This window comes from Dendronephthya gigantea, unplaced genomic scaffold (genome assembly GCF_004324835.1).
Source record: "Dendronephthya gigantea isolate DGI-Jeju-01 unplaced genomic scaffold, DenGig_1.0 000023F, whole genome shotgun sequence".
Taxonomy (NCBI): Eukaryota; Metazoa; Cnidaria; class Anthozoa; order Malacalcyonacea; family Nephtheidae; genus Dendronephthya; species Dendronephthya gigantea.
This window is the reverse complement of record NW_021163033.1, coordinates 1037525-1060838: the sequence shown is the minus strand read 5'-3', so window position 1 is coordinate 1060838 and position 23314 is coordinate 1037525. Positions and strand designations below refer to the sequence as shown.

The 23314-nt window shown below is 38.0% G+C and overlaps 2 protein-coding genes across 3 annotated transcripts; one reads left to right on the top strand and one right to left on the bottom strand.

Annotated features, from left to right (window-relative positions):
- The first annotated feature begins 20 nt into the window (after positions 1–20).
- On the top strand, positions 21–8807 carry LOC114522559 (peptidyl-glycine alpha-amidating monooxygenase-like). Of its 2 annotated transcripts, XM_028543275.1 has the most exons (21): positions 21–967; positions 1535–1589; positions 1750–1843; positions 1996–2090; positions 2192–2275; positions 2361–2412; positions 2654–2721; positions 3342–3425; positions 3539–3615; positions 3822–3872; positions 4157–4209; positions 4412–4596; positions 5570–5735; positions 5848–5967; positions 6154–6226; positions 6600–6736; positions 6852–6934; positions 7202–7393; positions 7677–7786; positions 8031–8144; positions 8479–8806. In XM_028543275.1, exons 1-20 carry the CDS (start codon positions 749–751, stop codon positions 8142–8144), a joined length of 2112 nt encoding a protein of 703 aa, XP_028399076.1. In that variant the 5' UTR covers positions 21–748; the 3' UTR covers positions 8479–8806. The 2 variants fall into 2 exon arrangements, with proteins under 2 accessions (XP_028399076.1, XP_028399075.1); XM_028543274.1 differs by having other exon boundaries at positions 23–967; positions 8031–8807.
- Positions 8808–9064: 257 nt separating this feature from the next.
- LOC114522584 (putative histone-lysine N-methyltransferase PRDM6) lies at positions 9065–17095 on the bottom strand. Its single transcript, XM_028543316.1, has 6 exons — positions 16955–17095; positions 15773–15995; positions 11956–12242; positions 11525–11809; positions 11029–11257; positions 9065–10906 (listed from the first exon to the last, which is right to left on the bottom strand). Exons 1-6 carry the CDS (start codon positions 16985–16987, stop codon positions 10233–10235), a joined length of 1731 nt encoding a protein of 576 aa, XP_028399117.1. The 5' UTR covers positions 16988–17095; the 3' UTR covers positions 9065–10232.
- Positions 17096–23314: the final 6219 nt, after the last annotated feature.

The window sequence follows — 23314 nt, the reverse complement described above, 5'->3', positions numbered from 1 at the left end:
ATCCATGATAGATATCATCGATGACAGATATCTTTCATCGATTATATCTTTAATCAATGATAGATTTTTTTGTTGTCAGTTCGCGAAAACCTTTTCTCGACACCTAAGTATGATAAATTGTTTGGTAGAAAAGGCCAAGTCAAGAACACGTTGGCGTTTGTTCTGCATCGTGAATTTCTCCACGTTCGCTTGTCTTGATATTATGCAAATCCCTTCGCTGAGCATCCTTTCCAGCTGGAGATGATAATATATTATGGCGATAAGCTGACAAAACCTGTCAGCATTTGCCAAACTTTGTAGCGCTTCAAAATTGGCAAAATTTGAAGCGCTTTGAGCCTGTTTGGCGCGAAAATGTTCAAGGTAAACAACTACACGTGGTTTGGCAAGTGAAACCGCTTCGGCGTCTTCGCAGTTTTCTAAATATTACAAATATTCGCGTTTTATTTTGCTAAAAGAAACCACTTCAGTCTGCGAAAATGATCAACATAACAAAAACGCAGCTGTGTCACTTAGCAATAGCAGTAATGAATATTTCATTTTTGAGTGGGATTGCTGAAACTGATTCCGAAATTCATGAATAAATAATACCTCGCAATAGACGGCAGGTGCAATTGACCTTTATTTTAAACATTTCGTCGCTTGGATCAAAAGCCAAACCACGAATGGGAAGATCGCTCAAATTTTGAGCCTTTTAGGTTGCAATTGTGTAAAGCAGCTATTTTATAAAACAAGAGAGAGCACGTAAAGTATGGGCAGAGTTTTTAACAGGATTACGTGTCTTTTCACGGTCCTTCTACTCGACATTTCATCGAGCTTCAAAGGCGAATTTTACGACAACAAATACAACGATCCGACTTGGATACTGTCAAGAAACTTTAGAAACGAGAATGATAATAATAAAGACGAACCCTCTGGTTCTGATGTTAAAAAAATCGACATGAAGATGCCTAATGTATCGCCACAAAAGGTACTAGCCGCAATGAAAGGTTATTGGTAGCGATATGATTATAGCGATATTTATATACTTTTTAAGGCCATAAATTTTACGGACTGAACATGCTGCTTTCACCAATCGTGCGGATTAAAGGCGAGATAAAAATGTGTGTAAAACGACGAAAGCATTTCGCTGTGTTGTCAGGAGATGGCCACGAGCAAGGAAGCCCTAGAATTAGAGCTTACATGATCAAAGCTAGTTCCATCAATAGCTGGCTCACAGCTTATTTGATTTGTTTTGACAAGTCATACATACAAAACAGTTATTTGTCGGATAAGATGATCTGGAGAGTTTTCATGTTCATGTCTATTCCTTGTCTATATCTACGGAAATATTAAGTTTAAACGAAAATTGTAACGAGTATTAGACTGAAAATGCCAGTACTTGTGTCATCATTTACGTATTTTATGTTTCTGTTACAACATATGAGTTGGCTTTTTTAAAAGAGTTTTTGACTTGCTCGCGTCTCCTTTCTTGGCCAATATTGTAATATTGTCGTACATATATATCTGTGTGTTTACTTCATTTTTTTAACTTTAGCATGATTCATATTTCTGTATTGCAAAGAAAATGCCTGAAAATGATGCATACATAGGTACAGTACTAATCTAAATGCTCAGTGATAGATTATAATAAGTTCAAAATTCAAGATGAATTTTTTATAATGTCACATTATAAAAAAATCATCTTGAATTTTGAACTTATTATAATGACATTTCACCTGTTAATATAATAGTTTGTAATTCATTATCCAGTTGGATATGAGCCTCATGCCAAAATGCAAACTGCTCATCATATGCTGATGTTTGGTTGTGATGATGTTGATGACTCAGGAACCAAAGGATATTGGTAGGGGATATCAACAAATAGGAACAAAATATATCATTGAATGAATTACATTAACACTCAGTAATTATTATTTATCCATGACAAATTTTTGAAGACTGAACATGCAGCTCAAATATTGTCACATCTCTAAGTGGTTTTTCAACATTTAACAGGGACTGTAATGAAATGGGAGGAACATGTAAAGGGAATGTGAACAAAATATTATATGCTTGGGCAATGGATGCACCTGCATTAGATCTCCCCAAAGGTGAGTTTCTATTCTTTAACTGTGCATGCATGAATATATATAGCGCAATAGTAGATGCTGATTCACTTATTGTCTGGGTATTTAACAAAATTTCATTTTAGATGTTGGCTTTCATGTTGGTGGAAGCAGTCGAATTAAATATATTGTTTTGCAAGTTCACTATGCAAATGTTGATAAATTCAAAAGTAAGTTTGTTTCAATGTAAACATGTGTTTCATTTCTCAACCTAATCAATACTGTAATAATTTAAATTTTAAACTTTGTTTTTAGATTTTCACGAAACAGATCATTCTGGTGTGATTCTGCATCTTGAAGCTAACAAGTAATTTAACCAAGTTTACCAATGCCCAAATCTTATAGCTATATACTGTGAAATTTAGGATTCTTGAAAACCTGGGGCTAGGCCTTATTCGTTGAAAACAAAAATAAGTTCAAATCACTTAACTGTGGTAAATAACAACGGTTTAGACTTCACCAAACCTAAATGGAAATTCGACCAGTTGAGTTTATAGTAGCCATTGGCATAGGTCAAAGCCTTATACCATATTTTATCGTGTTTTTAGACCAAAATACTTTGCTGGGATCTATCTAGTGGCTGCTGGTGGCCCTCCAATTCCAGCTAAGAATCCAGGTACGAAAAATCGCACGAACACCTAAATTTAATGGCTTATTCAATGGCATAAAAAATCGTTAAATATAATGAAACTGTTTAACTTTTCTGCATGTAAATTGTTGTTACGCGTACGAAGAGTTATTAACCTGTCGACACCGACTCTTTTCTTTCGTTGTCTTCGACTTCTTTTCATTTTTCAAGCTGTTATTTTCTGCTTTCTGGATATTTTACAGAAAAGTTGTCGCTTTGTTCGCTCTCATAGTTTCCTCGAGGCGAAGGCAAAACTGTGATAGGGCAACGTGATTGGTTGCCTGAAAAAATCCCCGCGAAAAAATAGGCTGAACTCAATTTCAACTGGAGTGATAACTCGGGGGGTTAAAGCCAGTACAATTTAGTTTTTCTTCGTTTGAGCAGAAATATTAAACAACTGAACGCCACTCTGTATATAAACTGAAAATTTTATAAAGAAGTCCTACATAATATTATCTGTACCCCGCGGTTGTTGAAAGATCGATTAGCAATAATCCAGGATTAATATTAACTGCCCAAGAACGGTGACCGTGCCCCAATACTGATTGCCACTTTCCTATCCATTTTCAATCCATTTTTAATATAACTAGAAAAAATCCTCTTTGCAGAATTTGATATGAATATGGCATGTCATTACTCCATGGGTCCAGAGATGCACCCGTTTGCCTTTAGAGTCCATACTCACAAGTTAGGTAAGGGCTTTCTTTCGGTTCTTCATGACTCATTTCCTTGATGGGCGCCGAGGTCTTCATCTTCCGGTGGACTATATTGAAGTTGAAATACTTACAAAAATACTATTTTATAGGCTATGTGGTGACTGGTTACAGAATTCGTAATGGTAAATGGCATCTTATCGGAAAGGGTGACCCAAGACGACCTCAGGTAAACTGGCATTATTCAGTATTTATGTGATTTTAATCAAAGGCAATTCCTCAAAGACTGAGTAGCATGTCAACACAACATGTAACTGTGATTTAAGAAATTCTTTAAAAGAACATACTTTCAGATACCGAATGAGGCGGCATTTTCCTGCGGACAACTGGTGTGTCTGAATAAAGTTCTCTGATGTGTTTTGTTCTGTTTTCTAGGCATTTTATAAAGTTAACAGTAAAGATTCGCTTCTTCCCGGAGATACTCTGGTAGGTGTAATTACTCAAAATTAAGCTGTGTCGAGCTTCATATAGTGTGATCCTGAGTTTGATGTTGCATACATTTCGTGGTGATTGATTCTTAGGTTTTTCACTAGAAATTTTTCACCCAAATGAGATGTAATCATAGTAACATGAAAACTGACTTGATATGGGTGTCCCCATATTAGTGTGGGATTTTTATCCCAAGCTATCAGGTGTTTTTTGACACTTTAATAAAGTTTATAATAATAATTATTATAAGGTGTAACGGTAAATTTTTGAACAAATTTTAGGCGGCTAGATGTACTTATGACTCCACGAAGCGTGATCGCACTACATATATTGGGTAAGTATGATTCCCGTAGATAGGTTTGCACTTTCTATCATTTCTATCATTCTATCATTTCTATGGCTGTGATTTTTCACGGACTTTGATAGGCTCAAAAGCAGCGTAAAAGAGCCAATTGAATTACGCGTGACATCACCTTTCCGCGTTTTACGAGAATAGCTAAACGAGAAATGTTACTTTTTCAACCTTTAACATAAAGGGCGACCGGTGCAGATGAGATGTGCAATTTCTATATGATGTACTGGTATGACCCAGCTGAAGGCCGATCCACTGATGCATGCACTTTACCAAATCCTGAGATATCCGATGGCGATTACCCCAAAGACACGAATGTACCATTACCAGAGGAGAAAAAGATGGAAATGAAACGGCGGGAAATGAATGGTGAGTGATGTACTATGTAGAGAGTTCTCTTTGACCATTATACGGTACCACTGAGTACCACTGTAGTAATTACCTCGTACTCTGACTGAAAACATTAGGGCATGCAGTAGATTAAAAATTTTTTCACGTAAGAATGTTTTCAAATAGCGAATTGTCCGTTGCAATGTGATGCACGACCTTGATGAGGCGTATTATGATGAAAACTACCAACTCTGAAAACGTTTCTCCCGATTTTTAATCCCAGATTATGGTGAAAACCTCTTCGATTCGGAAGATGAAGAATAGTGGCTTTAAAATACAAAATATCAAGATTTCAAGATTAATTTGACATTAACTATGACATAGTTAACATCCTATAAATGTAGTGTTATTAACTTATTGCTCTAAACAACTAATTTAATAGTAATTAATGACTGAAAACAAAAACTAGACTTAATGTCAGGTGCATGATTCGTGAATCACCTAGTTATCTGACCAGTGTAAATCACGCATATTTGTGACTATTGTGATTCATTAAAACTGACAAAATCGAATCTCCACAGTATTCAATTTTGTTCGAGTATTTCTATCAGTAGTATTGTGTCTTTTAGACTTTTTCTGATATTATTTTAGAAATTTGCATTCAGATATTTTACAGTCAAACACTTAATCTTGGCAACAAGACGCATCTATGAAATTAACTAACTGCTGAACTATAGACACAGCACACTGCAAATTTTGGTGCAAAATGTTGTAAATTAAGTTTTTGAAACCTTTTTCGACAACATTCCGCTAACAAACTTCAGACTTTTACTAAGCTTACTGCGAAGATAAAAAATTGATTTTATAAAGCAGATTTAGCATTAATGCATATGTTATCATATTTTACTATCCACGATTCAGTGTTCATTGCATGCAATGCGCTCAATTAAGCGTTTACTCAGTTCTGTGGATGCTGTTAAAAAGTATCGATATACTCGTGACACGTTTTTAGACGAATTTGTGGCGAAAAGCGCTCGTGGTTTGACTGAGCAAGAAAACTGGCCGGAAAGCAATCTGGAGTACGCTGGTTCAAAGGTTGGTCAAATTTCCGGAGTGGCTGTTCAGACTACAGGGGACGTCGTTATCTTTCATCGAGGTGACAGAATATGGGATGCTAGGTATGTGCGTTTAAACAATACATACATTTCTTTCAAAAGGTCCAATGATCTCGCATATTTTTCATCGAGAACAAACTTTCATTGTATAGAGGAATTGCTTATATTTTTGTAGAACGTTTGATTTTGACAACCATCTCAATCCAGAACTACGAAATTCGCCAATTAACGAAGATCCTGTGTGGTTTTTGAAGAAGGAAACTGGAGAAGTGGAAAAAACTTGGGGCAAGGGATTGTAAGTCAGCTTTTTCAACCGATAATGATTCATGGATGGATAAATTTGATATATAATGGCTGTATTAAGAACTCAGTGAAGCCTTCCAAGAATAGTTTTTCGCCAACCTCGAAACATTTATCGAAATTGATTTGTGATTGCCAAATATTGCTGATTTTTCGACTAAATCTTGTATTTCTGTTGCAGGTTTTATTTTCCTCATGGTATAACAATTGATCATGAAAATAACATGTGGTTCACAGACGTAGGAATGCACCAGGTATTTTTTGAAGCAGGGCTATAATCAGCGCTCTCACAATTTAAATATGCATACTTTTTACTGTGGAAATGGATGCTTTGAATAAGCCTAAACAAATGGAACATTTGAAAAGAATATATTAAATATTCCTCCCTCCCCTCGATACAACTTTTCTAAGGACAGTGACAACTGAACTCTGGTGTAACGTGGAACGTGTTTAGGAACAGTACATCTGTCATTCGCTGTTTTATTGGGATTAGTGGTTTTCTCAAACTATATGACTTTTTCAGTCATAAGTCCAAAGTATAACTTTATATTCTTGCAAGTTAAACAGAGTTGTTCGTATATCCAGTTGTTTTAATTCTATAAACTAGCATTTTATCTTATCATTCAGATATTCAAATATTCTCAAGACGGTAAAGAGCTGATGAAAATGGGCGAAAAATTCGTTCCTGGAAACGACAATAAACACTTTTGTAAACCAACTGACATTGCAGTGGAGAAAGATGGCAGCTTCTTTGTTTCAGATGGGTAATAAAACTAGTTTATGTTTCGTTCGATGTGGTAGTTCTTAATTCCATGCAGACTCATGAATGGTATGTGTTAGTGATCCACTTATCGATCTGGTTTTTTGTTCTCCATGTAGTTATTGCAACAGTCGCATAATGAAATTCTCTGCTGCAGGAAAACTAACGATCGTTATAGAGGATCATTTACTACTGGCAACGCGTAAGTGTATCACTCTGTGTATGATGTATTTGAACATTTCGACAGTTCAGATCAGTTTAGTGCTCAACTTGAGAGACAGTTCAATTCAAATCAGTTCAGTTCAGTTCAGTTCAAGTCTTAATGGAATCCGCAGCCCAAAAATTCAGAGAATCACTGATAAGGAGATCATCTAACCTCAACGACTGTATTCCGCACCCCAAAAATTCAGAGAATCACTTATAAGGAGACAAACTAAGCCCAATGAGCGTATTCCTTTCATGTTTTCAGCTGGATTCCCGCCTCCCCCGAATTTCCTCGTTCCACACAGCCTATCGCTGGGCCACGAGGGAAAATTACTGTTTGTCGCGGATCGAGAGCATGGTCGTGTGTTGACATTTGATAGCGGGAATGGAAAATTTCGTGATGAATATGAGGGATTTGGTGATAAAGTTTTCGCTATTTGTTATTCATCCTCGCAAGGTACTTATCTGGCATCTGTAAATTTCCAATTTTGAAGGCTTTCACAAAGTATTATCAAGCTTTGAAAAACTAATAGTCAATCCTTTGCCACAGTTAAGATGATAATCTTCTATCTAAGCGTATTTGTCTTCCATTTGAAAGCTGGATAGTAGCGTAATTTTCGTGCTGCTATGAGTAGTGCCACGATTCACGCATTCTGCTACCATCGTTTAATTTACTTCCGCCAAGTTGTTCTGCACGCAACCATTAAGAAACCTTATTCCATCTTATATCTCCATTCCAGGTGGGCTGCTTTACGTTATTAATGGGCAATCGTCTCAACAAAAGTTAATATATGGATCTACATTTCATCTGAAGACGAAGAAAGTTACACAACAATGGCAACCAAAGACAGTAAGTGCAAGGATGACAATGAAACTTTGTGGATAACATTAGAATGAGAATGTTCACGAAGTGTTCCCCTTAGATTAAAGATGGGGAAAAGGTTTAGAATTGATAGGCCGAACTTGTTACTCTATCATGCTGTTAAATCAAAGCTGCGAAGTCCTGTGTGGTTCCAAGCTCTCAACATGTCTAAATGCACCAGTTTTGAATTTGATTTACTCTCACACCAGATGGTCTTATTTTATTTCTTCAGGGGTTTTCATACCCTCACGACATCACTTGTGATCCATCTGGAAAAGCTGTGTACGTATCCGAGATCACATCACCAGGACGATTGTGGAAATTCCAAGAAAGTGTAATGTACTAGGTAACAAAATTATTTAGCGAAGGTGTAATTCTCACTTTATGAAAAGACACTGTACGTTCTTTTAAATGGAAGAGCTCTGTTAAACTATTTGATGGCTTCTTTTACAGCTTTGCGTATCTATCTTTGTTTTGAGATGTTTCTCAAACGTGAAGCTAATAAAAGATAACGCACGTCAATAGAATTTACTCAGCTTCAAAGGAAATATATCAAAAACAAGGATGTTAATAAGCTGTAAAAGTTTTGCTTGATTAAATAGTTTTTATCGATGGAGTTTTTCATTTAAGACAACGAAAATCAACTTCAAATGGCCTTTAGGTTTTTTCTGTTGTTATAGTAATCCATTAACGAGAGTCGGTCTAACACAAAGAGAGCCTATACAGTTGTAGTTTTTTGGTTGTAGCGATTTATTTAGTGCACATTTGTTAAGCTATAACATCAATGTATGGCATGCACTTTGCAGGACATAGTGAATGCCTTTAGTCTTAGAGAAATATCGTTGCCTAGATATTAAATTATAATGTTAAAAATAACATGCAGTAAATCGTTGGGCTTTGTTCGGAAATTTGAACATTTCTCTTTCTGATGCAGTTCCTTGTGAGGTTTCCCGCAGAAACCTTGTGATTGATCGAATCTTTCCCATGCAATCATTTGGAAACATACAGACAATATAATTATCCTTCTTACATGCGTGGAAAGTAAAAAATATTGAATTACACTCCCGATAAACTTTTTTGAATATTTCAAGTGACTTCCTTGCCAACAGTCCGCGAGGGAATGCCCCTGAAATTTCGTTCAATTTAGGACCAGAGCAAAATAAAAAAGAAATTTAGGCGCATTTACACTGGGGTCCGTAGATGCAAATATAAAATGCACACAGTTAAATACAACATAATTTATTTCAAATAAATCATTTACATGCATTGCTTCTCAGAATGCAATATACTTTCTATTATACAGGCGGGTTACAATTTTTCGCTAGCATAGGATTATTATTTTTCAGCATTTTTACGATTATTTTCTTTCAGTAAATCTACAAGGTTTATATTAATAAATGCAATCTAGTAATGCTGGTTTTTGTTAACGTAAATAAACTATGATCAACACACTTCTCAAACACGGTCCTGCCGTTTCAATAATTATAGATTTTAAGTGTCTCTTAGAAACATTCGTCATTTTCCTGAGCTTTTCGGTCCGTGTATGCTTTTGAGGAAAAATATATACATAAACACACAAAAACTGTACAGGGTGTATAAAAAAAGGGGCAACCACACTTATATTCACTTTCTTTTAACAAAACAAGAGTCGTTTGGTCCCTGGAATTTGAGGTTTGAAATCGTCGTATTCTATAGCGGCACAATTGTCTAAATAAAGTCGGGTGTGCAAACACAGGAGCTAGGTTCATTTACACCAGATTGTGCTTAGAAACAATATGAAGTTGATATAATATAAAGAGTATTGAAGTTCAAAATGTAAACAAACCGTTTGTTTACATACGGACTTCACATCCACTTTAAGCGTTTCCTTATTTTTTGATAGTTGATACACCCTGCAACATAATCTAATAATGATATCAGCCTAATGCATAGAGCAGGTAAATACTGCAACCATACAGGGTTCGTTCCTTGGTACTGCGAAACCAAACTATTTTATCAACTAACTTACTAATGGTTATGCGTTATCGTCCCAATTCCTGGAGTCGTTTAGCAAAATTTAAACGAGCAAAATAAGTATTGAAGTCGCCAAAAAGTTAGGTCGTTTAACTGAGATAAAGTTGCTCGCTAACCTCGGTATTCCATCAGAGCGATAGAAAAAGTCTAAAAGAGCTTGTTCTGATTATAGATATTTCAAACTCAAAGGATAGTGTCTACGGTCCATTTTTTGACCTGCGTTTTCGCGACTCTCAAAGGCAAGTTTCCGAACCATTTTATACAAAATGTACACGCGAATTGCAAGGGAACAACAAAGCCGCTTCGTAATATATATCATCGGTTGTTTAATTCGCTACTTCGTCAAAGGAGTATCTTCGGTTAATCCTCAGTGCTTCCACTGGGACACGTCTTGTTTAACTCAATCACGTTATGTCCAGCTTTATCCCCTGGCCAATGCTGGACTATACTGGGGTGTAATCTCTCGTGTTGCATTCATTGCCTTGGGACATTCACCCGGAGTTCTCATGTGCCGGCTGAGCTGCGTTGCCGTGTCCAGCGTACACCCGCATTTGTTGCACAAGAATGCACGATTGCCAGTGTGCGTGCGCATATGATTGTAAAGCGTGCTTGCGCCCGCGAACGAACGTCCGCAAAAACCGCATTTGAACGGTCTGTCGTTGGTATGCGTAACCACATGAGCGGAGAGTTCCGATGGTTGTGCGAAAGAATTCGAACAGTGTCCGCATTGGTACGGTTTCTCTGGAGGCCTGTAGAAATCTTGATTTTCGTTTGCCCGAGGACTGATTTCACCGCGTGGAATTGCGTGATTCTCGCCTGGACTTGTTTGATACTCTCGTGGGCTTACGTGGTTCTCCCGAGGACTTTTGTGACTCTCACGTGGGCTCATGTGATTTCCGCGTGGACTTCCACGATCTTCGCAGGAAATCGAAATAGATGACGTTGAACATGCAGAGGGTGATGGAATCTTTGGGGAAAAGGTGAAAACACTTTTTATGTCACTGCTTGGTGAGGGGCCGAGCGTCACGTGTTGCTGACGGTGCTCGTTGCCTGGTGACGTGGTGACAACACCTTTTATTAAATCTGGCTTTTGTTCTGAAATGTAACAAAAGAAAATATTACAATTATGGGCATTTTGGCCCATTAGAAAACGACGGAAATACTGGTTGGGCGTACAGCAAATCATAAGAATGTATTTACAACTTGTAAAAACGTACCGACTGGTGGTTCCAAAATTATCATATTATCTTGCGTTCCACTGGAATAACTGATTGGTTGCAAGGCTGGTTTACTAGCGGAATAACAATAAGTCACCGTTGTTGCAGGGATCTTGTTAGGGCTGTAAGGAATAGGCTTCGCCTGCGCGTAGTTTTCTGCTGCGGGATTCAACTCGATATTTCTTTCCTTCAAGACTGGCTTAACTTCAGCCTGTGGCACTGGATTCCGCTATGGTCAAAGAAAGGATTAAATGAGTCAATCTGGTTCCCTGAACGTTTCTCAGACCACAGTTCGAATTTGGCATTGGTAACACCGAACATTCATTGAATTTGCTAAGGTTTTGAAGGAAATAAAAAGAGTGGTTGAGCTATTTCCGTCGAATAGTGCAAACTGGGTTAATCTCCATTAAATTATTTTGCATCGCACTTATAAAAGGAGAACTGGGACCGATTGTAAGGCCTCAATATAGTAATGATCTCAATATTGATAGCATACCGTTTGGGCCGAGTTATTTTTGTCCTGGTCTTTCTTACATCCGGGAACGTTGCGCAGGCCGAGCGGCACTCCAAGGAACTGGTTATAGTTGTTGTTATACCACACGAGAAGTTCTGTGCCCGCGGGAATATCTCGCACTGCTCTGTAGTAGATATTGTTACCGTACTGAAATACGACCATGTTTTGCTCGTCCTTATGCCGAGCGCAGCGTATGAACCTCATCCAACTTGAGTTGTTTTCATCATTTCCGTCGAGATAGTGCGAAAACTTGCCATCTTCGTAAATCTAGGCGAAATAAAAGTAAATTAGCCAGAACTAAAACTTTCATCATGATCAGAACCTGAGTGTGAGCAGGGCACCCCCCCCCCCCACGCTTAGCCACTGATCTCTCTTCATCCTCTGAGATATTTGGCGTGTAATTTTTAAGTTACCTCCCAAACGTAGTTTGAATCGCATTTCGTCGTGATCTCGTCGGCCTTCACTCGCTTCCCTTCGTACGGCCCTATCCAAGTGCCTATCGGGAAGGGCAGCTTAGCTGAGACGCCGTAACTGTATCCAGGTATACTGGATGTGCACAGTTGAACTTCGGCAGGAAACGACATGACTGCGTACGTCAGCGCGATGTCGTGTATGGAATTTCCGACCACCTGGCGTATGGATTTTTGCGGTTCGCTCACGTGACACGGTCCGTTGTGCTGCTTTCGGCAGGAGTCACACCCTAAAGAAGGAAAAAAATCGTTAGAACGAGCAAACAGAGGCAATTTAAAACGGAAAACATACATCATCTCACAGCATGGTTAAGTTCTAACTATTTTGAGCGGATAATTATTGTGGCATATATATATAGTGCCTATTAGTGGAAGAGGCACTCGTGCTGGTTCGAATGACCTCCAGGTGTGTCTCATTGTATAGTATTGAACTTCCTTCTTCCCCTGGCCGCAACGCCAGGAAAAAGACCAATCAAGTGCATCTCGAAGCCGTCAAGGTCAACCAGGGGTGATCAGCAATAGATAAGAGCTAATCTGCTCAAGAGCCGATTATGTATGGCTGAAAACCAACCGAATGTATGCCTTTATACACGCTTTTTACCTATTAGCCTAGTATTGTGATGAAATAAGTATGGATTTAGAGAAAAGATTAGTAAAGTCTAAAAGGAATACTGTCGTCATGCGGCCGTCAAGCGTAGCGAACGTGCAAGCTTCTGTCCTTTTTTGATTTCGGTAGAAAGATGACTTGCCACGAACTCTCGAAAATATCGTTTATTATAACAGCTGAAGCGACACAGTCCTATGAATACGCTCTTTCAATAGTGCCATAAGATTTCTGATAAATGTTGTGAGTTACTGCGAGGCTCAATGGTTATTCCAGACTAGCTGACGACAACTCTAAGTCTTGGGTTAAGGATCTTTCTCGTTTACTCTTGTCAACCAACTTTCTTCCTCTGCTCTTTGTCGTAAAATTTTAGACAATACATGTCAAATGAATGATGACCAAAAATAGCGAACATTTCTATGGTTTTTAAGCACTCGTAAGGGATCAGACGTTTTCGGATCTTTTCCATATTTGATAAAAAGAATTGGCAAAAATTTTCCCCAAAATAAGGGGAAAATTTCCGTCCTGCGCACTTTGGGTTTGAGTAATTATTTCTGACAGGTAGCCATTTCAGTTATGCTATTCTAAACGGGTGCTGCCTGTTGCTACTTATAGTAACATTTCTACTCTAGTATTTTACTGCTTTGCAGTGTTTTATTCAGTGTCTCACTTTTAACCTTCCTCAATGTCAGCTGATCATTGCAATACTGCTGGTCTGACTGAGTATTGACTGTTGCTACTAGACATCTCTGCAGTGTCTTTCTTATAAGTGATTCCTTTTCAACCATTCCTTTTCGGTACTTGCTTGTAGGCTGGCAGAGTTCTGACTATTGTTACAGAAGTTACTAATTGTGGTTCCTGACGAAAGCTCCCTATTCAAAACTTCACATCCAACCCACATATATCCTCGCAGAAACGGACAGTGTACAGTACAACTGTACAAAAACATCAAACCCTCCGTGGGCGGTTCGAGGCAGGAAGTCTCGCGTATACATGAGCTATCATTATTACGCAGAACAGCAAACTTCCCCTACTCGTAAAACGGAACAATGGCTTAGAAATTAGAATAGTCAAGTTACTTCGATACAAACAACTTCACCCTCATTACAACGTCTAATCGCAATCACAGCTCTTTGTGTCAAAATCCACAATGGCGAGATGAGGGACATTGAAAGTCCAGTTGCATGCTGCGTTTAAATAAAGTATACGCCGTCTTGCATCGAAATGTCTAGTTGCTTGCACAATAGTCAGTTTCTTATGAGGCTATTTCTTCATTCCCATATTATGAGGGGGACTTTTTGTTGAAATGTTTTTTGATATAAGGTTTAGAATGTGTTGACCTAGTGCTGCTTCTATTGAGGAAATGCAAACCCAGGAACCTAAGAAAGACTAAAGGATCTCTACGTTTTCCAGCTAAAACCTTTATCCAAATTTTGAAGATAAAGGAAGCTCAGTTAGCACAAAGGTTGTTCAGCCAGGACAAAGATGTTTTCAGCGCTGATTATTTTTCATTTGAATATTCGCCACGGTGTGCACACTTTAATCTTAAAAACCCGTACCATTTATCATGCTAGAAATGCTGAACATTCCGAAGATCGTAAGCTGGTTCCTCAATGCGTGACAAAGTCAACAACACTTCATCAAGTCGTGGGTTTTTTCTGGCTACTTTGGCTTCCTCCCACGGGGAAATTTTGACAGGGATCTAAACTATGGACCTTTCATTTCAGCTGTTTAGACAAGGGCCTCTTACATTAAAAGCAATTTTAATACGATTAAATCAACCCAATTTCTCTGTGATTCCAAGTAAGAATTTTCACTCCAACTAAACCTTGGACTTTGTGTTTGATAAAATGAACGAAAAATAAGACGTTTTATGAGAGAGTTTAAAATTAGGGAACGAATCGTGACTTTTTTATGACTGGCCTTGAGCTGGTCCTTCAAAAGCAACAACTGGTTAGCTATAAATGGTCCTAGTCAATTTTTTCGAGAGCTTATTTATCACATTAAGTATAGATTGTTGCCGAAGCTTTCTCGAGTCCATAAATGTTTTATTTTTTTTGACACATTAACCAATGTATCATGCATAAATACATAAACAAAACAGTAGGTTAAAAATCAACCCGCAGTTGGGGCAAATCTAGCTTGAATCAGAACAACCAGTGCCTGATATATTAGTGCCATTGCCAAAAACACCCATAACCAATCCGCTTACTCACATCCATCAAAAGACGAGAATCGCACGGCGATTCATCATGTCGAGAATTGCAGAAGCGTCAACGAGTCCTTAGTGTGTTTTTTTTAAATTAAGCCTCGTCCTGTGGTGATGACGCAATTAGAATAAAGAGGAACAAGTTCTAACAGTATGCAAATGCCATAGCAACATAATTCTATTTGGCTTAAAGACGAGTTTAAGCGGCCAAACAGGGATCAAACAACTATTTTTCTAGCCAGTTCAAGTACGCGAACGGATATTACGTGCGGAGGAAAAACACTTTAAGTCGATTCTGTCTTAGACAATATAAGGTTATGAAAGGTTGCTAGGCATCAGCACAATACATGAAATATTTTGCCACTTCACTCGTATTCAATGCAATTAGAAAAAAATGTGTTTGCTCAAGCTTATTACGGAGAGAGAAATATTAACCGAAGATCGAGCTCATTTCCTTCAAAATGTCGAGAAGAGTTCGCGAGTTGTAAAACAACTCGAAAAATTTGCAAAAAAATCCAAGAAAGCGTTGGTTTATTGCTGCTTCGCGCCGAACACAAAGTGAGATCAGTCATGCGCTCCGTCGCGCATCGCTGCTCTGCCTCAAAGCCTTTTATTAATCAACTTCCTGAACTGAATATTTTGTTTCGAACCGCTGTATTCCAGCAAAATTGAGGTTTTTATGAAGCGGATTTAAAACATCCTCCAGCGCAATGCTTGCTACGGCTTCTTGTACGGATTGGTTCGTCCGGAAATCGGAGCGCGCTGCAGGTAGGGAACGGCGAAACAGGCCATTTCCCTACCAGACGTGCCTTTTCATGTCAATTTGTAGCGATAAGTAGAGATTAATATACTGCGATTGTCTTTTGTTTAGAATGCATAAGTGCAGAACCTCTGTCAATACGCATACGAAATTGTGTTGACCATTGCCAAAAACAGCTTATACTCACATTTTAATGGCTTAACACATTTGCCTTGTCCAAGTTTTTGTCGTTTCGCGTTCTCCAAATCGATTTCTTGAATTTTACGTTTTCCATACAAAAACACGTCCAGAAGTTCTGATGTAATAAGGTCATTTTTTGTCCCGCAGGATTTCTTTGTCTGAGTTCTATAGTTTATTGAATCCATACTTAGGAAGCTTTTACCATCGTCAAACACTGCATCGTTTTGCGCCTAATATGAAAGTAAACATTAGTGTGTCTCCCCCATCTAAATTAACCTAAGATATGCAAATCGTTTCAGCAAAATGCTGAGGCTTGCTAGTGACTGCTTTTTCCGCATTGCCTATCGGTATTCGGCCATCTGGCCTCGTTTTGCTCCAGTTGTTTTGAGAAAAAATATCTGTCTACCAGTTTAATATTTGTCTCCTGTTTTCAGCAAAGTCAAAATGACAGATGAGGTTATGTAACATTTTTGAACGCCTGTCTAAATGCCCACACCGCAGGTCTTTTAATGCATCACTTCATTGACTTAAAATCGCTGAGCACCTGAATATCTGATTTTTAAACGGTATTAATAGCATTTCGAATTTTACAATTTGACGTTTTTGGAACGCGCCGAATCGGATTCCAAATTTGACGCATTTCTTAAATATGTTGTGACGCAGCGAAGCCGATCATTACATGCATACAATCATTCACTCAATTGCGTATCCATACGATTGTCATTTTGGCGTATGTAATTGAGTAAATGTGCGCATATATTTTGTAATTGTAGTTTCGGTATCGACGTATCGACACTTCTGAACAGATTTTCATACGTCAAAAGACAAAAAAGGCATTGGCAGCGAGCGTTCGGAATCATGGGTCAATTGGATTTCACCTTGGCGCTATCGGTAATACGCTCGTGGAGTAATAATTTCCCCTATTATGAATATTCTGTTGACGCCTAAATCAGTGACTTTAAATCGCCGTCTGGGTGATGTATCACATTTCCTACGATGTTTTTGCGTGTGGAAATCTAAAATTCGCCATGCTAAGAATGTCGCTACATAGCTTATTCCTATGTAATATGAAGTTCCTCATTACTTGACAGACACACAGACACACACGACCTGGCGGCTGAAGATATGAAATCTCGGTCAGCTATTAAGCCCATGCGGCATATAGAGACACAATAAAGTTTAAACATACCGTATATGATGGCAACTTAACGATTTGTTCCATTCTTCGCTGAGAACTTTGTTTACGTCGCTATGTCGTATGTATTGTCCGCTTCGACACACGACACACATAATTTGAATTCGACAGGCGAACGCGCATTGCTTTTTTTCACTGTGGTTCGCTCCACTGGTTTTTCCTCATTCATATTCAAATGAGCGGCCAATCACATGCGCATATTTGCGCGCTCGTCCAATCAGCTCGCGAGATTCCTGGTAACTATTCGTTACGTGCTCGCTCATTTCGAGATTAATTAGGCGTCACTATGAGTCGTTGACAGTTCAAAGACAAAACGCTTTGAGTTTTATCACAAATACTCACCAACACAGATATGTTAATCAGGCGTTTATCGTTCTGCCTCAAATGCAGACACTTTTAATAGGGTTAATAAACATACACCATATCGCCTTTTTCAACGAGAGTACGGCTTCATCTGCCATTCCCAGGCGAAACTGGACTACACCAGACAATGTGTATCAGTGATTCTCAGGTTGTATTGTGACGTTTCGGCTTTGCAGATCGACCCAACGAAGTTCGTTTCATTGATTTAACTAAACTCGGGTAGTGCATTCGCAATTATTTTTTTGCTATGAAAACCCTTGTCTTCGCACAACAAAGTTGCGCAAACCCAATATTAGCCGACGGGCGTTGCTATACTGGACCTCGGGAACTTCCTTCTAGACAGAACATGGACCGACAGATAAAAGAATTTAAATAGATACTGAAGTAACTTATGTAATCCGTGGACACCTAGCCGTACGATATGTCGATCAATACATTCGTTTGCCAGTTATGAGTATGAATAAAGGTTTGCCTGACATCCGAGATCTATTGGAATGCTATTTAACAGCGTTTTAGACACCCAGGGTATGATTTAGATACCTAGTGCATTAGTGTGTTTTCACCACCTGCTCTCCAACTGAAGAATAAGTGGGTTGAAGGATAAGTGGGTGGGTGCTACAGGAAGCTGTTGTTTTTAATCAAATAGGATTCCGGGGAATTGTTCCTGGGACTTACTTAAAAGATTTGTTTACTGGATTGACGATACTTGAGAAAATATACCGCAAAACGTAATCTGACAACATTATAAACTGAAAAAGCCTTTGCAATTGATAGCAACTTTCAGCAAAAGGTAACGTCGACACAATTCGTTAATCGAATCTGTTTAATGAGATTTTCAGTGCATGTCATTTGTTCTGGATAAATTCATATGTTTCATCACGTCAATCATCTTCGGTGAAATTTTCGCCTAATCATCTTTTTACATTTTAACGAGCGATTAGCATCTGTGCATCAAATACGCATTCCGTGGATTTCTTCAGCGTACTGCGATTTCCTCTATCAGGAAATAAAAGTGAGGTATCACCCCTAATCTAGAATCGTTGCTGTCATTTCTAGCAACCCCGCACAACACCGCAATCAAATTCCGTCGACGTCAAATGAGCGCCATTTTGATTAAATGCTGCGGATCACGCTGTTGATTTACATAACACGAATTAAATGATATTTTGCCGTTTACAACTCCTGTTAAATCGCTTAAAATAATTAAATGAGATAAGAATAACTTTGTGGCATTTCTCAGACTGATCATATGGCATGATATGACCCCTTTTGTTAGTGTATGTAAATCTCACCACACTTAATCTCCAAAATTAAAAACCCCCTTCTTTAAATCTGGTACGCTACATTGCGAGGAAAACCTCTTGTTTTTCCAACAACGAGATATATTCACCCAGTCATACTAAAATATTTGGCACAAATATCAACAGACTTGGACAATCGGAGTCACGGGGGAAAAAATAGGTACTTAGAGATGACAAGAAATCGAGTGACCGGTAATTTCTTGAATATTATATTTGTCAGAATGCCTTACATATATCATTTGATCCGACATCTGATGTCGCTATATGGTTATTTAGTGCGTTTGGTCTTTTCTATGGTCGTTTTCAGCGAAAAACGGCCGCTTTAGTTTGCTTTATCGTCTCCGAGATAGATGTGACAGAAATCTGCGTTTTCTAACCAAGCCGTGACGAACGGGCTTCCTTAACCTTGATAGCGTTTTTTTCCCTCTTGGATGGAAGTATTAGCATAAAACAACACGAGATGAGGAGGAACCACCGTATAAACATGCTTTCAAGACTCTACGTCTACAAAACTATACCGGCCAAATCCCACATCTACAAAACTCTACTCTCTAGTGTTTGGTTACTCTCCGAGATTGAATGAATTTGATTTTCAAAAAAGGAACAACGCACGTTCATTACGAGAACCGATTTGAGTATTTTTATGAAATGTAAAGGAACTGTGAATAATATTTCGTAGCTTTTTCGACTATTTTCTGATCAATTATCATCAGGACGGTCTGCATGACGGGTCACATTCAGGACAGATTACGTCCAATATTGCCTCCTACAGAACCTGTAGGTTTCCTGTATGTCAATTGAACTCGGCATAGCATTGAGGATTACGGATTATTTTTGATCTCCAGTTCTGCAATAAGAAGAAGTGCCGACGTCTACCAAACAATTATGTTTGTAATTGATCACGTGTAGCAGGGATTCCTTCGTATTTGATGAGTTCCTAGGGGGGAATGAAACCCTTTTACAGTTCTCGTTTCTATCTCCGTTCTCCAGTACTTCTCCTGAGCCATGCACGGTCAACATTTAAGCATGTTGAAATTAAACAAAAGCAGTGGCAAACCAGATGCATTTTTGACAGGGAGTTCAAATGTTCAATATTATAGGCTTCTCGCTCAATCACTTCATGCCATTTACAATCGAGGTGAACTGAAAAATCTGAGCAACGTTTTCAGTTTCTTATATTCTGTGTACAGATCAGTTCCTCGCTGGTCGAACGACAGAAATGTGACCTGAGTTGTTTCACCCTGGCAATCACCAGGGATGTTTCGAGAAATTTCATACAATACCTTGCGGGGTCATGCTAGTCTCTAAGAAGTCAAGTACGCATCAATAGCGGTGCATTTGCGGTTTACATGCATTGCCACGGAGTTGATCAGTGAAAGACATTTAAGACAACATTCCCTCCTTCCTAGTAGGAAATAAAATCTAAAAGTACTTTAATTGCATTGGATTGGGCATATCGACGGCAAACAAGTCGCTTAAGTACAGGCCGATGCAAACTAAAGAAAATATTAAGACATACTGGCGTAACTGTCCAGTCGAGACACTGGTCCTGTAAAGGTGAATGTGTGCATCTAAGCTAACTTATTTTCATGATTCATATGTATTGTAGCATACGTTTTTGATTTATTATCGAAAGAATGCGTCATACGGAACCGAGAATTTTTAGGGGCCCCCTTCAAAACGTGCGGCCATAAATTAGTGTTTATAAAGTTGAACTATTCGACGGTTATTGTGTGATTTGACTTTGGGATACAAAATATTGATCCTTGAATTCTAACAGTATTTAGAGTTCTCGGAAATAAACAAACCATCATCCCTCGAGGGCTAAAAGTTTGAGCTGTTCATCATTTCTTAAAGGACAGTCTCGATCACAGCTTTCAACTTGCCATCACCATTAACCCATTTGGATCTACATGATAAGGAAAATGACGGAATATAGCTCGTGATTTGAAATCAGACGTATCAGGTGCACTAGACTATAGCGTTTAAGATATTTTTGCAGGTACCCAATTAAGGCACTGAAAGCACGACAGCTTGACTAAGACCACTACAGACACTGGACCACCACGTCTGGGATGTCGTTTCTAAGTATTTAAAACCACTAGGTCCATTATATAACTTTAAGCTACGCTAGGCCAATGTGAAATATACTGGAATTTTTTAAAAATATGCCAACACCAAAATGTTCAGAACACAATATCGCACACACTTCCCTGTTTTTCTATACGGAAAATATATTCATCGCCATTCAAGCGTTCAAATTGTTAAGGAAACCTTCATATGTACTTAGTAACGCGGTGGTTCTAAAGATAAAGCAACAAATTGAAAGATTATGTGTTCTCTTTGTCCCTGGGACATACATCAGCTGATTCAGCTCTTTAAAGACCTCTTCTTTGAGAAATGGTTATTTCAAATTTATGCGTGAATGGTAATGACTAACAAGGTCGCCAGGCCATGCACAGGAAGCTCAGAGGAGCTTTATCAGGATTTCATTTCAAGCACTTAAGACGTGTTTATGCACTTTATATGCATGATGGATATCCTATATAACAACTCTAGTACTTGCGCTATAACAAAAGATAAACTGCACCTTATTTTCACCGTCCTTAATCAGTATTGTTTGAAAACACTACATTCTTCTCACAGAATTTCCCTATAAACTATCTGCTTTGTTTTCAATGTTACTCAATATCATTTGAATCTTGGTAAATCCCATCATTTAAACAAGAGTTAAGAGCAAATCGTGATGTTTGTCATGTCTGTATAGCTTTATCTTCAGACTAACATCAGACAAAACGTCAGTCAAAAACGTAGGTAAAAAATCTGTCAAACCCCCTCATTAATGCCATACAAAGCCTAAATTTATTCCCTGGTTGCATGTCAGAAGATTTTATCTTCGAGTTCACATCATTAAAAAAAGATACGGGTTATTGATAAAGTGATGACTATATCACTTTTAACAAATCCTCGTTAGGTCTAGTAAAAGTTCTACAAAAGCAAATATTTTTTTGGTTTCCCTTAATTCCGAGTATTTTTTAATCAATATAGGTCTAGGAAATGTTATTTATTCATCATATGCACATAGCATAATATATTTTTTTTCCTCATTATTGTGTTTTGACCCTCCCATATCCTGTCTCAAGCGGCAAAACAGTATACCGAGGAGGTTGAGAAATTACTGTTTATTGATATTGAATCGCGGATATTACAATTTACTAGTGAAAATGTCTGTCCATTCAAGGATGTATATCGAATTCAGTGTACGGCAGTGCAACTGTGACTCCAGTTAGAACTATATATCTCAGTGTGGCGGCGTTGCAAGTCATCTCGGGAAATCGGCGGGAAAATCCATTTATCAAAAGTGATGGTTTCAAAATGACCGCTTTCTTTGTTCATATTTTTCACATTTTATCAATTTTCTTTTCGAAACGAAGTGCATAACGAGTTATTTATGGCGAAACGTGAAACCCGAGCTCATATGAAACGAGTTACAGGTATTTTAATCGACAGGGAGCTGTTTATTTGTCAAATTTGTACGCATATTATGTGCGTACAAATTGTGGTGTGCTGATTTGTAATTCTTCATGTTTTATATGATATTTGCTTGTGAAATTAACCTATTCAGTATGGTCAAGCTCTAACGGTTACTGACTATAACTATTAAAGTTTGCATGTTTATAAAAGATCGCTATATTTGTCTTCAAGTACTTATGATAATTAGTATACGATTATGTTATAATGGTTTCAAACTTGGTGGTACAATGTAGATGAAATTGTGCAATTAACCACCTGTAGTTTGTCTGAAATACCTTAAAACCACATCACAAACGTGGCTATCTAGTGTGTTGCCTTTAAATATTATCAAATCTGCAGTTTCAAGGTTTCATGCTCTGCATCTGAAATGTCAAAGCTCTTTGAAATTTTCTGGCCAAAACCTTTTGTTGAGAATCTTTCCTGTAGATGAACATTGAAAGTTTTTTCTTTCAAGTATCAAACACAAAAAGAAAAAGATCTTTGTTATTGCTGTTGAAATTGTGCTTTATATCTTTGTAACTTGCACATTGGAGGTTTTAGTATGTGCAAGGTCATCTTTATATGTCCACATTTTACTGAAGTAAGAGCTCATGACCTGTGTGTGCTTTTTGAAATGTTAATGAGCACCCCTAATTATTTCTATAGCACTCCAAGTTTGATCGACATTATATCAGTACTTAATTGCAGTTACTTTTCACAGTCCCTGAGAAGTAAAATATTATGTACATTTGGCAGAGTAATTTTGTAAGGTAGACAGCTATCTGATTTTGCTTAAATTTGCTATGAATGCCAAGCAGATACTGCACTTTATCACCAATGAAGTGTGAAAAATTCCCAACATTTTTACTTGATAACTCCCAGTTTCCAACCAACCCTAAGAATTCCAGCCATTTCCAAATAATGAGAGTTAATGAATATATTTCCTGTTTTCGTTTGTAAGATTATAGCTTGTCAGTTTTGATATTGGTGATTATTTAAACTTCAAGTTGCAAAATCAGTACATGTGCTTATGCTAATGCAGGGCAGCAAGAGCTTGTCTTACATAAGTCTTACCATTTATTGAGCTGTTGTACAGCGGGCTTCCCTCCTTAGAATAACCGCTAGTTTCAGTGTTATAACCTTTCAACTGTGAGAAACTATCAATCAAAGATTTTTC

What these genes read in the sequence shown, in the direction of transcription:
- LOC114522584 (XM_028543316.1), bottom strand. Translation starts at nt 16,987, where the DNA reads ATGGAACAAATCGTTAAGTTGCCATCATATACG. An exon ending in ATTCAAACTACGTTTGGGAG is followed by an intron (nt 11,810 to 11,955) that starts GTAACTTAAAAA and finishes TATTTCGCCTAG; the next exon opens with ATTTACGAAGATGGCAAGTT. An exon ending in AAAATAACTCGGCCCAAACG is followed by an intron (nt 11,258 to 11,524) that starts GTATGCTATCAA and finishes CTTTGACCATAG; the next exon opens with CGGAATCCAGTGCCACAGGC.
- LOC114522559 (XM_028543274.1), top strand. Translation starts at nt 749, where the DNA reads ATGGGCAGAGTTTTTAACAGGATTACGTGTCTTTTCACGGTCCTTCTA. An exon ending in GAAACGGCGGGAAATGAATG is followed by an intron (nt 4,597 to 5,569) that starts GTGAGTGATGTA and finishes ACACGTTTTTAG; the next exon opens with ACGAATTTGTGGCGAAAAGC. An exon ending in CAGACGTAGGAATGCACCAG is followed by an intron (nt 6,227 to 6,599) that starts GTATTTTTTGAA and finishes CTTATCATTCAG; the next exon opens with ATATTCAAATATTCTCAAGA.